This window comes from Girardinichthys multiradiatus, chromosome 14 (genome assembly GCF_021462225.1).
Source record: "Girardinichthys multiradiatus isolate DD_20200921_A chromosome 14, DD_fGirMul_XY1, whole genome shotgun sequence".
NCBI lineage: Eukaryota > Metazoa > Chordata > Actinopteri > Cyprinodontiformes > Goodeidae > Girardinichthys > Girardinichthys multiradiatus.
Window position 1 is genome coordinate 35,767,180 of NC_061807.1, and position 13,047 is coordinate 35,780,226.

General features: G+C 37.5%; 1 protein-coding gene across 2 annotated transcripts; it reads left to right on the plus strand.

Moving 5' to 3' along the window:
* The first annotated feature begins 628 nt into the window (after positions 1 to 628).
* Positions 629 to 6,768, plus strand: si:dkeyp-74b6.2 (cerebellin-1). 2 transcript variants are annotated; one of them, XM_047385011.1, is made up of 5 exons: positions 697 to 762; positions 1,358 to 1,426; positions 1,703 to 2,382; positions 5,860 to 5,979; positions 6,253 to 6,768. In XM_047385011.1, exons 3-5 carry the CDS (start codon positions 2,077 to 2,079, stop codon positions 6,448 to 6,450), a joined length of 624 nt encoding a protein of 207 aa, XP_047240967.1. In that variant the 5' UTR covers positions 697 to 762; positions 1,358 to 1,426; positions 1,703 to 2,076; the 3' UTR covers positions 6,451 to 6,768. The 2 variants fall into 2 exon arrangements, with proteins under 2 accessions (XP_047240966.1, XP_047240967.1); XM_047385010.1 differs by lacking the exon at positions 1,358 to 1,426 and having other exon boundaries at positions 629 to 762.
* Positions 6,769 to 13,047: the final 6,279 nt, after the last annotated feature.

Here is a 13,047-nt window from a genome sequence, read left to right on the forward strand (position 1 = left end):
CTGGGAACAGCCTATTCGTTCAGAAATGTATTTCTGTGTCTTACCCTCTTGCTTGAGGGTGTCAATAGTGGGACAGCAGTCAGGTTGGCAGTCTTACCCATGATTGGGGTTTTGAGTGATGAACCAGGCTGGGAGTTTTAAAGGCCTCAGGAATCTTTTGCAGGTGTTTAGAGTTAACTTGTTGATTCAGATGATTAGGTTCATAGCTCGTTTAGAGACTCTTTTAATGATATGCTAATTTTGTGAGATAGGAATTTTGGGTTTTCATGAGCTGTATGCCAAAATCATCCGTATTAAGACAATAAAAGACCTTAAATATTTCAGTTAGTGTGCAATGAATCTAAAATATATGAATGTTAAATTTTCATCATTACATTATGGAAAATAATGAACTTTATCACAATATGCTAATATTTTGAGAAGGACCTGTATATGACTTTGAAAATATTAAAGCTCTATCATGATTCGAAATACAATTAGTCATGACCTTAATTTTTCCCACTGTCAGTAGAGTGATTTTGTGGAAAATGAGGATATAAAGGAGCGCGAACAAGTACAGTATGGCGCCGAATAGGCATGAAACCAGAAAATGCTTGATGTGATTAAACGTCTGTTTGAACACAGGGGTTCCCTGGAACAGAGAGAGTCACAGGGCGAACGAGGGGAGGAGCAGAGATAAAGCTCGAGGTAAAGGCTGTAATAGACTCTTGGGAGATTTTAAGTGTTCCCAGAACAAGCTGCATTTTCTGTCAGAAGTAGGAGGTGAGTAAAGCTCCTTATGGGTTTTAAGCATGTCTTAATATTTTGTTTGCAGCAATGCTTTTGGTGTATCTAACCTTGATGGGAATTTTGAGGTTCATTAAAAAAAATTTAATTTACTTTTTCAGCATAAAATCTGTAATTGGTTTTAGTCATTTGCAAAACTTTGTGTTTTAACATTTTGAACAGATTATGTTAATCTTTTTTACGTTAAGTGTTCATGTGAGTTTGTGTGACGGAATGCAGAGACTGTGAGCTTGATCAAAAAGGAAAGATGTGGGAGTGTTTACCTACAGATGGCCTCTCGGTGGTGCCACTCCACGTTCCTGATTCCTGAGTCCAGCTGGCAGCGCTGGTGCAGGCCAAATCTTGGCCAAAGCATTACCTCACCGCCTATTTTGATTCACCACATAATTTGTTTTCTATTAATAGTCAGATTTTACTTGTTTTGGTCTGCTCTTTACTAGTTTCATTGAATCATAGGATGTTTGAACATACTTAAAGATGAAAATGTTTGTGGCAGAAGTGATTATAGTCATAATTTCAGTACCTGATATCTATATTACAGTCATTGTTTGATTGATTGTGTTTAATGCAGATGAATTCACCTCAAAGAGCTTCTCAGGTTACAACAGCAAAACAATGTTTGCTCAAAATACAAAACCAGGTAAAAAGTTGTGATTTGAGGTTTTATTTTGACACAAGGCATCAAATGAAATGAATTTCTTATTTTTTCTATTTATCTATTTATTTATTAAGAAAATGAAAAACTCTACTTATAGGTTATGTTTAGTCATGTGTTCATGATTTTATACCTTAACAGGCCATATATCTTTACAGCAGCTATTGTACTTTTATGTGATATACACCCAAGCATATTTTTTAGCATTATAATAATCAAAGAATGCCACCCATTTATTAACATAAACCTCATGTGATTTAGTGCTCCTCAGGCCTCAAGCTGTAAACTCTCCTGCATTAGTGACCTCCAGTGACCTGTTGTAGCATTAGGACCTGGACATCTTCGCCTTCCTTGGTGGATTTCCTGCCGTTTGGAATGGAAAACCTGTCATCTTAATACCAACTAAAAGACGTCTTCTAAGGGTATCCAACTTCAACCTGAGCTGTGTTACCTGAACAACTAAATGACGAGAGGATCCCATGGTGTATGTTTTCTTTGCTATTGAAAGCATGGCCTTGTAACTTAAGTTAATTTGTACCAAAAGAAGTCATCACTGAGGAGGAGCTGCGTTTTTCCAAGAGGAAAATACAAACAAAAGAACCAAAAACATTGAAACTTTGAACTAATTTGGAACTATGGCATCTCCATCTCGTAACCCAGCGCCTGCCTTGGCTCCCAGATTAATCTTTCTTGTTGGGCTGCTGCTTATCGGCCAATGGGGGCCCTCAAGAGTTAGATGCCAGAATGACACTGAGCCGATTGTGTTGGAGGGAAAGTGTCTGGTTGTGTGTGACTCCACTCCATCAGCGGAGCCATCAGGTAATGCTCTGGGCATGTCGGTGAGGTCGGGAACGGGTCGGGTAGCGTTTTCAGCTATACGCAACACCAACCATGAACCGTCTGAGATGAGCAACCGCACCATGACTATCTACTTTGATCAGGTGGGTTGAAAGAATGTGTACAAACTGATATACTTCTAAAAACACAAACAAGTCAAACACAATAATGTAACTGAAGTCCAGAATTTTGAAGTAATGTTTTGCTGAAGCATCATTACCAGCTAATATTCATACCTGCAGCAAAATCTGCATTTAGTATACATCTAAATTAGTGTGTCCTGGAGGCTGACACTAAAGACTAGTCCAAAAGAGACCAAGTCTGAAGAGGACTTTTACTGTCTTAAAACAATAACAAAGTTGATATGATCTGCAAATTTCACAAAATATACATTTTCAGACAATTGATCTGGCTCGCAATGTTTTAATGTTGTTGTTTCATACAGGAAGATCATTGGTGGCACACAACCTCCTGTGTGTATAATGATCTGCTTCTGTGAAAATAACTGCCCAATATGATAGTGACAAACAGTTAAGGATTTATAAAATAACGTCGTCATACACTGCTATGACAGTTCTGATATTAGAGTTGTTCAAAGATGATAGAAGTACATTTCTAGCTCTCTCCCTCTCGGACAAAGCAATAGCTTTCGAAGAAATGACGTATGCTCAAAGAAGACACCAAGAGAGGTATACACTGTAGATAAGATGTTAACTTCTTTTAGGCTTTTAACAGAGATAGATTTTGAGGCAATTTTGCCTAAGTGAATAGAGTAGTTGTGGGTTCAATTCCAGCTTCCTCCTATCACATGTTAAAGTTGTTAAGGCTTTGCGAAATAGGACCCCAGAATGCAGACGAGCAGGGAGCGTGACGGTAGGTGAAAAAGGATTTAATAACTAAAACAAAAACTCACTCACAGAAGGAGGCAGGAACCAAAACAACAAACGGACAGGCAAGATAGGCAAAATCAGACATGGGCAGGTTGGCAAAACAGGCTTGGCATGAATCACAGAACCAGAGCATGATCTGAAAACAAGACAGGAGCATGAGAAATGTTTCCGCGAAGAACAACTGAACAGGTGTGTATATATGGAGTGAAAACCAGCTGGAGCAAGGAGACAGATTAACTTTAAGCAGGTGAACCGAATAAACGTAATTGACAGACAGAACAAAACGTGGCTGCGGCAAAAACAGAGACTCTTGAACACAAACTAACAGAAACTAGAAAAAACATGAAGCAAAAGCATAACCAGATCTGAAAATCAAACTTGACAAAACATGAACAAGACGACAAAGCTAAAGCATGACCAGGAAAATAACAGAAGCATGATTCAAAACCTTAACTGTGAAAAACATAAGAAAATACCAAAAACCAAACAACCCCAAATTATAACAAAAGTGTCCCTGGGCAAGGCTCTTCACCCCAGGTTGCTTACCATTTTGCCTATCTGTTTATGACTGTGTTTCTAAATGCAGATGTTTAAATGTGGCTTAGGTGTAAAGCGCTTTGAGAGGTTAGTATGACTAGAAAAGTGCTCTTTAAATTCAGTGTGTTTGACAGAAGCTTCATTCTGAAATTCTGAAACATCCCTTTAATGTGGTGTTGAACTGACTGGTTGGGAATGCTGCTGTATTGCTGCTCTTCATGTGGTATTTTAACAACTATAATCTCAGTAGGTATCTGGCTTCAGTTGACAAATGGAAAACCAGAAAGTGTCATAACTTGTGTTTAAGGATCCTAATACAGGCAGGAGTAAAGCAGCCTACCAATGAAAATAGGTTTATTAATAAACAGAATGTCCAGACTCTTACACAACAACAAGAGTGCAGGGGAAGAAACAACAGGAAAATCCAACAAGCATCACTGAAACAAAGATTCAAAAACAAGGGAGGTTAATTACTTGAATGAAAACAGGTTGGACTAATTACTAGAAAAACGGAGGTAGACCAAGGAGCTAAGGGAAAACTGAACAAAAACTAATGAATGAAATGACCCATAAAGTACTACTGGGAACTACACATAGAGCAATAACTATTGCCGAAGCATGAACACAGAACCATGATCCAAGTTCACAAGAAAATAACACAGCAAGATGACAATAAAATACAAAACAAAGAAGACATACACAAGACACACATGATAAACACAGGAAGAAACACCTAGGATATAACACATACCACAAAATAATATAAATCCAGACCCCACAGGACTATATGACAAGATGAAGACAAAGGCGTATATTTAATTGGCTTGTTGACATGTTTAACTCAACCTAAGAACAACCTGCAAAAAAGGCAGTTATGATAGGACATTATTTTTTTTTATCTTGTTAGTTTAAACAGTTCAATGCAACAGGAAAGCTTGATTTATACAACACAGTTTAATAATTAATAGGAGATTTATTAGTTCATTCAAGCACCATACTAGTTTAAAAGGTTCTTTTTATATGAGAATCTTCTAAAATGAAAAGTAGAAAACCACAACTTTGTTTCAAAAAGTGTTTTTCCTATTTTTCCTGTTGTTTTGTTTCCTGATATATTAAAGTATTTATGGTCCTCTGTATAAGTTTGGGCCTCTTCTTGATGTGTTCAACCTGTTCTTGGTTTTAATCATCAGTAGGATCAATTGGCAACATGCTAAATAAGCTAAATTGCGCATACTTCACAAATATTGAGCTCTAAACTATATTTAAAGTGGTTTATGAAGAGGACGAGGACAGACTTGAATGAACAGGTTATATTTTCAAATAGCAGCTATATCCTGCCAAGACTTGCAAAACAGCTGCATCACCAAGGACTCCTGCCAAGACAGACTGACTTTGGGTCCAGCGGAACCAGTTAGCCCCACCATGCCGGCACAAGAAACCAGAACTAGTGTAAATTTTTAATTACGGCATGAAGAACAATTTGCGTTGTAGTGACTGAATGAGTGAACTTTAAAGGTATCACTGAATTCAGTGACGCACATGTTCCAACGTTAAGTCTTCCACTCTGTTTATACACTTTGGAGAGTTGTATGTATATAACAGTACATTTGTATGTCACCTGTATGCTGGTGGGTCCTACTGTCAATGCAATAAAAGTAATAAAATGCCCTCTGACCATTTGTGAAAAAAGGGAGCTTCTTCTGTTTATAATATATACGATTTGGCAATAAACAGTTAATATTAGAAATGAATGAATTTACATCATCTTATATTTAACCAGTAATAAACATGAAGCTACATATCTTTGATTGATGTTTCTGTCATTTGGTGATCATGAAAGAAGACAACTCATCCTTATTGGATCAATCTTGTCTGTCATTTGAAACAGTGTAGAAGATTGCTTGTTTAAAAGAGAAGCTGTAACTTTTGCAAGTTTTGACCTTGTGTTTATTTTCTTTCAATTCTTTGGAAGTGTTTCCTCCACACATAAAAAGATCAAAATATTCATAAATAAAAGTGCAGGCGTGTAGGGCTGAATGATGAAATATCAAATGTTGCATAATTTGCAAAGGTGGCAAATTGTTCACACTTAGCTTTGCCAGCAGTTTCCTGACTCTGATTCAAGCTGAGCTTCCTCTCTCTCTTCTCTCGTAGATTTTAGTGAACGTTGGTAGCCATTTTGACCCAGCAACGAGCATCTTTGTGGCACCCAGGAAAGGAGTCTACAGCTTCAGCTTTCATGTCGTTAAAGTTTACAACCGGCAGACAATACAAGTGAGAACAATGGATTTATTTAGTGGGATTTCATAGGAATAGCTGTTTATACAATGTTGAGCATGTGGACTTTAGTTATTTTTGTCTAGAACTGTGCTTTAAGTTAATCAGATTCTGGACTAAATGTTTCATGCTATTTGGATTAAATGCTCTCATTAATAGGGACCTTTGTTATTGTAATGACAAGTAAAGATAGAAATGGTTGCAATCTGAATATTTTTGCTATATGTCTATGTCCTCTTGCTACCTTTCTCTTTTGTGTTGTCTTCCAAGGTGAGCTTAGTTCTCAACGGCTGGCCGGTGATCTCAGCTTTTGCCGGTGACCAGGATGTGACGAGGGAAGCAGCCACCAATGCAGGGCTGGTGTTGATGGAGAGAGGGGACAAGGCTTACCTTAAACTGGAGAGGGGGAACTTGATGGGTGGGTGGAAGTACTCCACCTTCTCTGGGTTTCTGGTGTTCCCCTTGTAGGGTTTGTAGAGGCAGGATGTTGTATAAAATAAAGATTGGTTTATTTTCCAAAGCCAATGGCGTAAGGGAGGATGCAATTACGTTGTAATGTTAGGGTCCACCTTGAACTGCTTATAATGTGTATTAGATGAGTGGGTAAATTAACTTTGCACCAAACAGTCTTGAATGTAATTTCAATGATCCTGCACTCGTGTGGCTTATCATCTGTTTCATAAGCTTAATGTATCTTTATGTGCTTGCTTTAATCTGCTGTGATCTCTTTTATGCATGAAAACCAAATGTAGTACATGTTTGTTGGCAATAAAGAAAAAAACGCTGTCTCTTTGTCTGTTTGTAAGTCCATCAACTGTGTGAGTAATAACCAGCTCAAATGATCAGTATATAAATTTTATAAGAAATGTGCACATTTAAAGCTCTGAAGTGGAATATTACCTTTAAAGCCACTGGTGGAAATGCTTTTCACACCGCAGCCATTGTTTATTCCATCCATCCATCCATCCATCCATTTATAGATAGCGGTTTAAGGTTAAATATTGATATGCAAATTGCATTTACCTTTTGTAAGGCATCATACATCCATTGGTGTTTTTACATATTGCCATGTAACAACCACCTGAAAGTATTACTTTTGTTTTTCTTATGATATACTAACAAAGGTATTGCATAATTGTGACTATGACTCAGTCAGTAGAGTAACCATCTTGCAATCTGAAAATTGTGGGTTCGAATCCAGCTTCCTCCTGCCACATGTCTATGTGCCTCTGGGCAAGGCATTCAACCCCAAGTTGCCTACAGATCTGTGTGTGGAGGTATAAATGTGTGCACCTTTGTGAGTGTGACTAGGTGAATGTGATTCTACTGTAAAAGCAGTTTGAGTCAGTATGACTAGAAAGAGCTATATAATATCAGTCCATTTAACAAAATTGTAAGGTAGACAGAAAGAGAAAAACATTTCGAAATGTCTTACAAATAAAAATCTGAACTATTTGCTGTGCATTTGCATGCAGCTCTGTTGAGTCCATACTTTCTAGAACTGCCATTCGTTGCAATTTCAGCCGCTAGTCTTTTAGGGTATCTCTACCAGCTTTGCACATCGCGATACTAAACTTCCCACCACCTATTTTTCTTTGTAAAACAGCTTAGGCTCAGGTAGATTGGGTAGAAAATGTCTATGAACAGCGTTTTCAAGTCAGCCATAGATCCTCAATTGCATTGGACCTGACTTTGACTGGGCCATTCTGACATATGAATATGCTTTGATCTAAACCGTTCCTGTACGTTTGAGTCATTGTCCTGCTGGAAGGTCACCCTCTGCTCTCTCAGGCTTCCACAGAAGAGCTGTATTAATGTTGCGAAATAAATTGTACTCTGATATTTTAAGGCAGTCGGTTGCACTGAGCTTTATTTAAGGGTGTCAGAGTGAAGGGTCTGGATATAAATGCACATCACACTCATTTTGATAATGGTACTTAATTTTCCTACCTGTGGTAAAATGGATGAACACCATTTGCTTAGTTAGTGCTAGTGATTTTATGAACATTCTTGTTTTGGTTTTGCCATACCTCATCTTCAGTTTGCAAACATTTACTATCCCGGGTTTGCTTATGTTTTGCATTGTTACAGATTATTTGACTTAACATCTTGGTTAGAAATAAGTTTGACAAGTTTTGTTAATATATTTTCTTTAAAACTTACATGTGGTTGCTTGTGATTTTACCGCTTACATGTGTTCAAGGAACTAAAGGAGGAAGTGCGGCCTAACTGCAGGTTTCAGAGAAGTGATGTCATAGGAGGGACCAGCTGAAGAGGGGAGAAGAAAACTGTTAAAGTATTAAGTTAACTTTAGGGTTTTGTTTGTCTTAGTTTTGATGTGCTTAGTGTGAGCTTATAATGGTTAAACAGTAAACACGGGGTTGTTGCTAGTAAGAAGTAGCTTAAGTGAATTGAATTTATTTCTCATGTTAGAATATACCTGTAAAATGGAAGATTCCATTTGAGCTAATTGTGTCTGACGGGCATGATGGTATTCATGCAGATCAGAAAAGAAGTTCAGGAGGAGAGGACCAGGTCAGTGTAGCTGTGTGCATGTGACGTTAATTTTGGTTGGTTTGAGTACAGTTATGTTTATTTGGCCAATTTAAATTTTAAGTCATGTTTGTAAATATTTTTTGGTCATTCTTTTTGTAAATAAACCACCTGCTACACTGGAGAACATCACTCAGCTGCCCTTCTTCTGCCACTTTGGGCAGGCTATCTCACACTAATACTTCACAATTATCTACTATGTTGTGTGGTTCTGTGACCTAAATGTTGCAACATAACAAAATGTGGAACAGTTCAAGAGGTATGAATACTTTGGCAAGGCACTGTACACAGAAGAGCTTCAGTCATTTCTGGGAAGACATGTACACCTTGCCTGATTTTATTGTATTTTTTATTACTATTGCAGAAAAATATTGGCTAGAAGGTAGCTTCTTTATGCCTTTCAAATCATATTCATTTGGATATAATAATTTTTTTTATCTTACCTAAATATTAAAATGTTGGGTAAGTTATGTTGCCTTTTGTTGTCTAAAATGTTAACAGTATTGCAAAAAAAAGTATGGAACTCAGCTATGTAGTTCTCAGCAACCTTATTTTTTTCTCATGTTCTGTACTTAATTCAAAACAAAAGATTTCTTTTAAAACATAGAAAGTTTACCTGCAGATTCTTGTCCTTGAATATTCCATACCATCACAGGATACATATCAAAATATATTATAGTTATTAAAACTGACAAATTGCATTTATAATCCCATAACACCGAGACATCCATCAGTTTTTGTTGTTCCTGCTGATGTACAGAGACCGCGCTTCGTGTCTTTCTCTGCGGTGGATCCGGTGGCAGATGGAGGATTGGCTGTGAAGATGGGAACCAGTGCCAGAAACTTGCTGGGTTCATGCTGGACCATCACAACTGATTTGTGTCAGCTTCCTGGGACTCAGCAGAAGCCTCTGTTAACATTTTGGAGATCCGTGTATGCAGTATAAAACTACATTAATCTCAAAGACTTCAAAAACTGAATTGATCTTTTTACTGTTTATTTTTTAATTGATCGTTTTGTTTTTGTGATACTCATGATTCCTTGCTTCCCAACTGTCTGCTGCCTATGGTTTGGTTTAGGGTTTGGTTTAGAGTTATCCTCTGAAGTGTACATACTGCTGTTAAAATTCCAGTCATTATACTATAAACATGAAATCGTGATAACTCATTTCATTTCCAAGCTTTTTCCTACATTTAATGGGACATGGACCCTGTTCAATGCAAGTGGAAAACATCTGATAGAGGGAAAACAATAGGAAATAAATCAAAGCTGACTATAAGGGTGTGAACCCATAGATAAATAATTTGTTTTGTGCAGCTTGCAATCATGTTTAAATGTTAACTCTTTTGTACATAACTAACATCGGTTATATTGGATCGGAAGCCCTAAATAGGTTCAGCTGTCCCGGAAGGATTTTCCTGACATTTGCTCATATGGATCCTTAAGCTAAAGCCATCGTTTTCAGAAAGATTACAAAGGATTAGAATAATTTCATTATACAAAGGTGTCTGTCAGGAAAAGGACACATCAAATCCAAGGCATCATATAAATATACACTATAGTGCGGTAAGAACAGTCATCAATAATTGAAGAAAATTTGAAACAACAGTGATATTACTAAAACTGGACATTCTTTCAAAACTGATTAAAAGACTGTCCAGGGAGGATGCCAAGTAAGCAACAGCAACACTGAAGGAGATGTAGGAAGTTCTGGTCAATACTGGTGTGTTCTACAGGTGACAGGAATCACCTTCATTATCCTGTATGTTGTATAGCTTCACTAAACAGTAGGGTTGAAAGACGAAAGTCTTCCAAAGAAAACATCCAGCCCTGGTTTTAACCTCCCAAAACCTTGAGAGAGAATGTTTTCTGGTCTTATGAAACCAAACAGAAACTTCTGCCACGACTCCCAAAGGTATGTTTTGCACAAGGACCACACCGCAAATCACTTAAAGAATGAAATAACAGCATAACCACAGTGAAATATGGTAGTGGGGGAATCATGATCCAGGGTTACTTCCTGAGATGAAAGTAAACCATTTGTCTGTCAGCTTTTACCCCAAATCCCAAAAGCTCTCTGTTGGAGAGCTGACAATGAAGAGAGTTTTTTTTTTTTTTTTCAAGCATCACTGGTGAGTCCAAGCAAGGATCCAAACCAACAAAGAAAGGCTTCACCAGAAGACAACTAAAGTTTGAAAGTTTGAACATTTTTGACTTTTTATGTTTTCCTACAAGAGTTTTAAATGGTGTGGTTTCACATTAATGGTGGTAAAACCGTTGAAATTATTTATCATGTAGTTTTTTACAGGACCACCACATGGCATTTTAAAGGGTGTGTATTTCGTCTATAAACACACACACTTCAAGGTTTAGATGTTGCAAAATTTCAGTGAGAAAACTGCAAGTGGCTTGGTCTTCCACTCATGCATCTTGGTCCTGACTTTGCAACATGAATGCTAAAAACATAATGACCCGTTGACATCCCAGAATTTCCTATTTTGAACAGTATTATGTTTTGAAAAATACTGTTGAGATTTGGGCTCTCTTAAACATAAAAATGTTATCGCCCCAATACTATACAAGGCTAATATAGATAGACACTAATCAACATCATCAAGAACTCAGAGCAGCTGTAGAGGAAAACCAACTCATAAACATCAGTGGAGACCTGGGCAAGCCCCTGGTTTTGCACCTCCTAATTAACACTTCCTGTGATTAAACTAATTTCAAACTTATCTGAAATCTTAAAAAAAACTAAAGAAAACTCTGTTTGAATTTATTATTGTGTTTGTGTCAGTTAAATATATCTGTCTAACATTATTTGTAGAGGTTCAGACATATACCTATATATAGATATGAAGGCATATAAAGATTTCAACAATATTTTTGAGAATAGAACTAAGAATGCATATTTTTGTTTTGTTTTCAAATCATAAACTGTGTTGTAGATAATCTAGAATCAATGTGGAATAATTCAGTCCAGGTCTGACCAGCCTATTTATTTTCGCATTTGTTTAATCTAAGGTGAAAAAAAGGCATTCAATTTTTGTGTGTTTTACAAGCAGGATAAAGGTTTTAATCTCAAATTAGATTTTAAAGTTTTTCTGCTCAGTGTAGATTTTCCCATGATCAAATACAGTCCAGTCCCCAAACTTAAAACCAAAAAATATGCGACAACTTCTTTTGTGGCAAAAAGAAACAGGTTTTTTTTTTTTTTGCTTGCTCAGCATCCCCACCCCCTGCCCAGGCAATGTTGCCCTGGGTGGTGAGGCATATTACCTACCAAAAATTGTCCCTGCTCATAAGAACATTTAAAAAACAAAACCACAGAAAAAATAAAGCGAAAAAAAAAAAAGTTTTAAGAGCTCCTATACTGCTTTGATAAAGCAGGTCCACCACTCAGCCAACTCTTTATCAAGTCTGGGACAGAACTGGGAGAAGCCATTGCATGAATAATTGTGTTACTTTTCGGCTTGGACCATGTTGTGTCAGGAATATGGGGTGTTTGTGTCTGTGTGGTGCGAAGGCGCAGCTTGACCAACATTACTGAAGCCTGGACCTGAGCAGGTGTTCTTCTGCACCATCTACTGGTGTATATAAGGAGCTGGCTGCCAGTCATTCTTTGCTTGAGTGTTAACCCATGTGGTAACCAAAGCTCTCTGAGCTCTCATGTAACTCTGTGTTGTTTCCCACGATGAAGCTCCCTTGTGTTCCTCCTTTTCAAGGCAACATCCAAGCTGAGACCAAGTTCTTCCTCTGTTTATGTTCCTGAATCTCAAGTCACCACACCTCCAACTAAGTACAAACTTCTGATCTTCATTCCACGGCTGGCAACCCAAGGCTCCTCATCATATTACTCCTCAGTGAACCTGTCCGCCCTCCGACGCTGCTTCCTACACCATTGCCCTCCAACCCTCTGCTACAAACCTTCACACGAACCTCTCTCCCTGGATTCCCACTTACTCTGCCTGGCGTTCATCTTCCACTTCAACCAGTAAGCCTCCTCCAGTTCCCTCAGCGTTTTCCCCTGCATCATCTCCTCTGCTCACATCTACCCCTCTCCCCTAATGATTCTGCTGCTCTGTTTTCTCAGGAAGTTCCCGGATCAAGATAACCTGCACATTCAGTATCATTGTCTCACAAACTTTTCTTCTGGTCTTCTGAGAGCATTTGTGCATGTGGGTCAAGCATTTAAACAAAACCACGACATGTTGAGCTGTAAATATGGCATTTTCAAACAATTTTCTTTTTTCTTTTTTTTTTTGTATAGTAAGACCTTAAGAATGTAATGATTAGTTTCATAAAAAGCCCACATTTCTGTATTAAAATGATGTTTTTATTAATCTGGTGTAATACTGGGACTAATTTTAAATGTCATGTTTTTATTAGCTATACATAGACAATCATCAGATTTAACAGAAATAAAGGCTTGAGCACATCAGACTGTGTGTAATTAATCTATAAAATGTTTCCTTAATTAATTACTAGTTAATTAAGTTACTGAACAAAATG

Coding starts and splice junctions, on each gene's coding strand:
- si:dkeyp-74b6.2 (XM_047385010.1), top strand. CDS start 2,077: ATGGCATCTCCATCTCGTAACCCAGCGCCTGCCTTGGCTCCCAGATTA. Junction 2,383..5,859: donor TGACTATCTACTTTGATCAG/GTGGGTTGAAAG, acceptor CTTCTCTCGTAG/ATTTTAGTGAACGTTGGTAG. Junction 5,980..6,252: donor ACAACCGGCAGACAATACAA/GTGAGAACAATG, acceptor TTGTCTTCCAAG/GTGAGCTTAGTTCTCAACGG.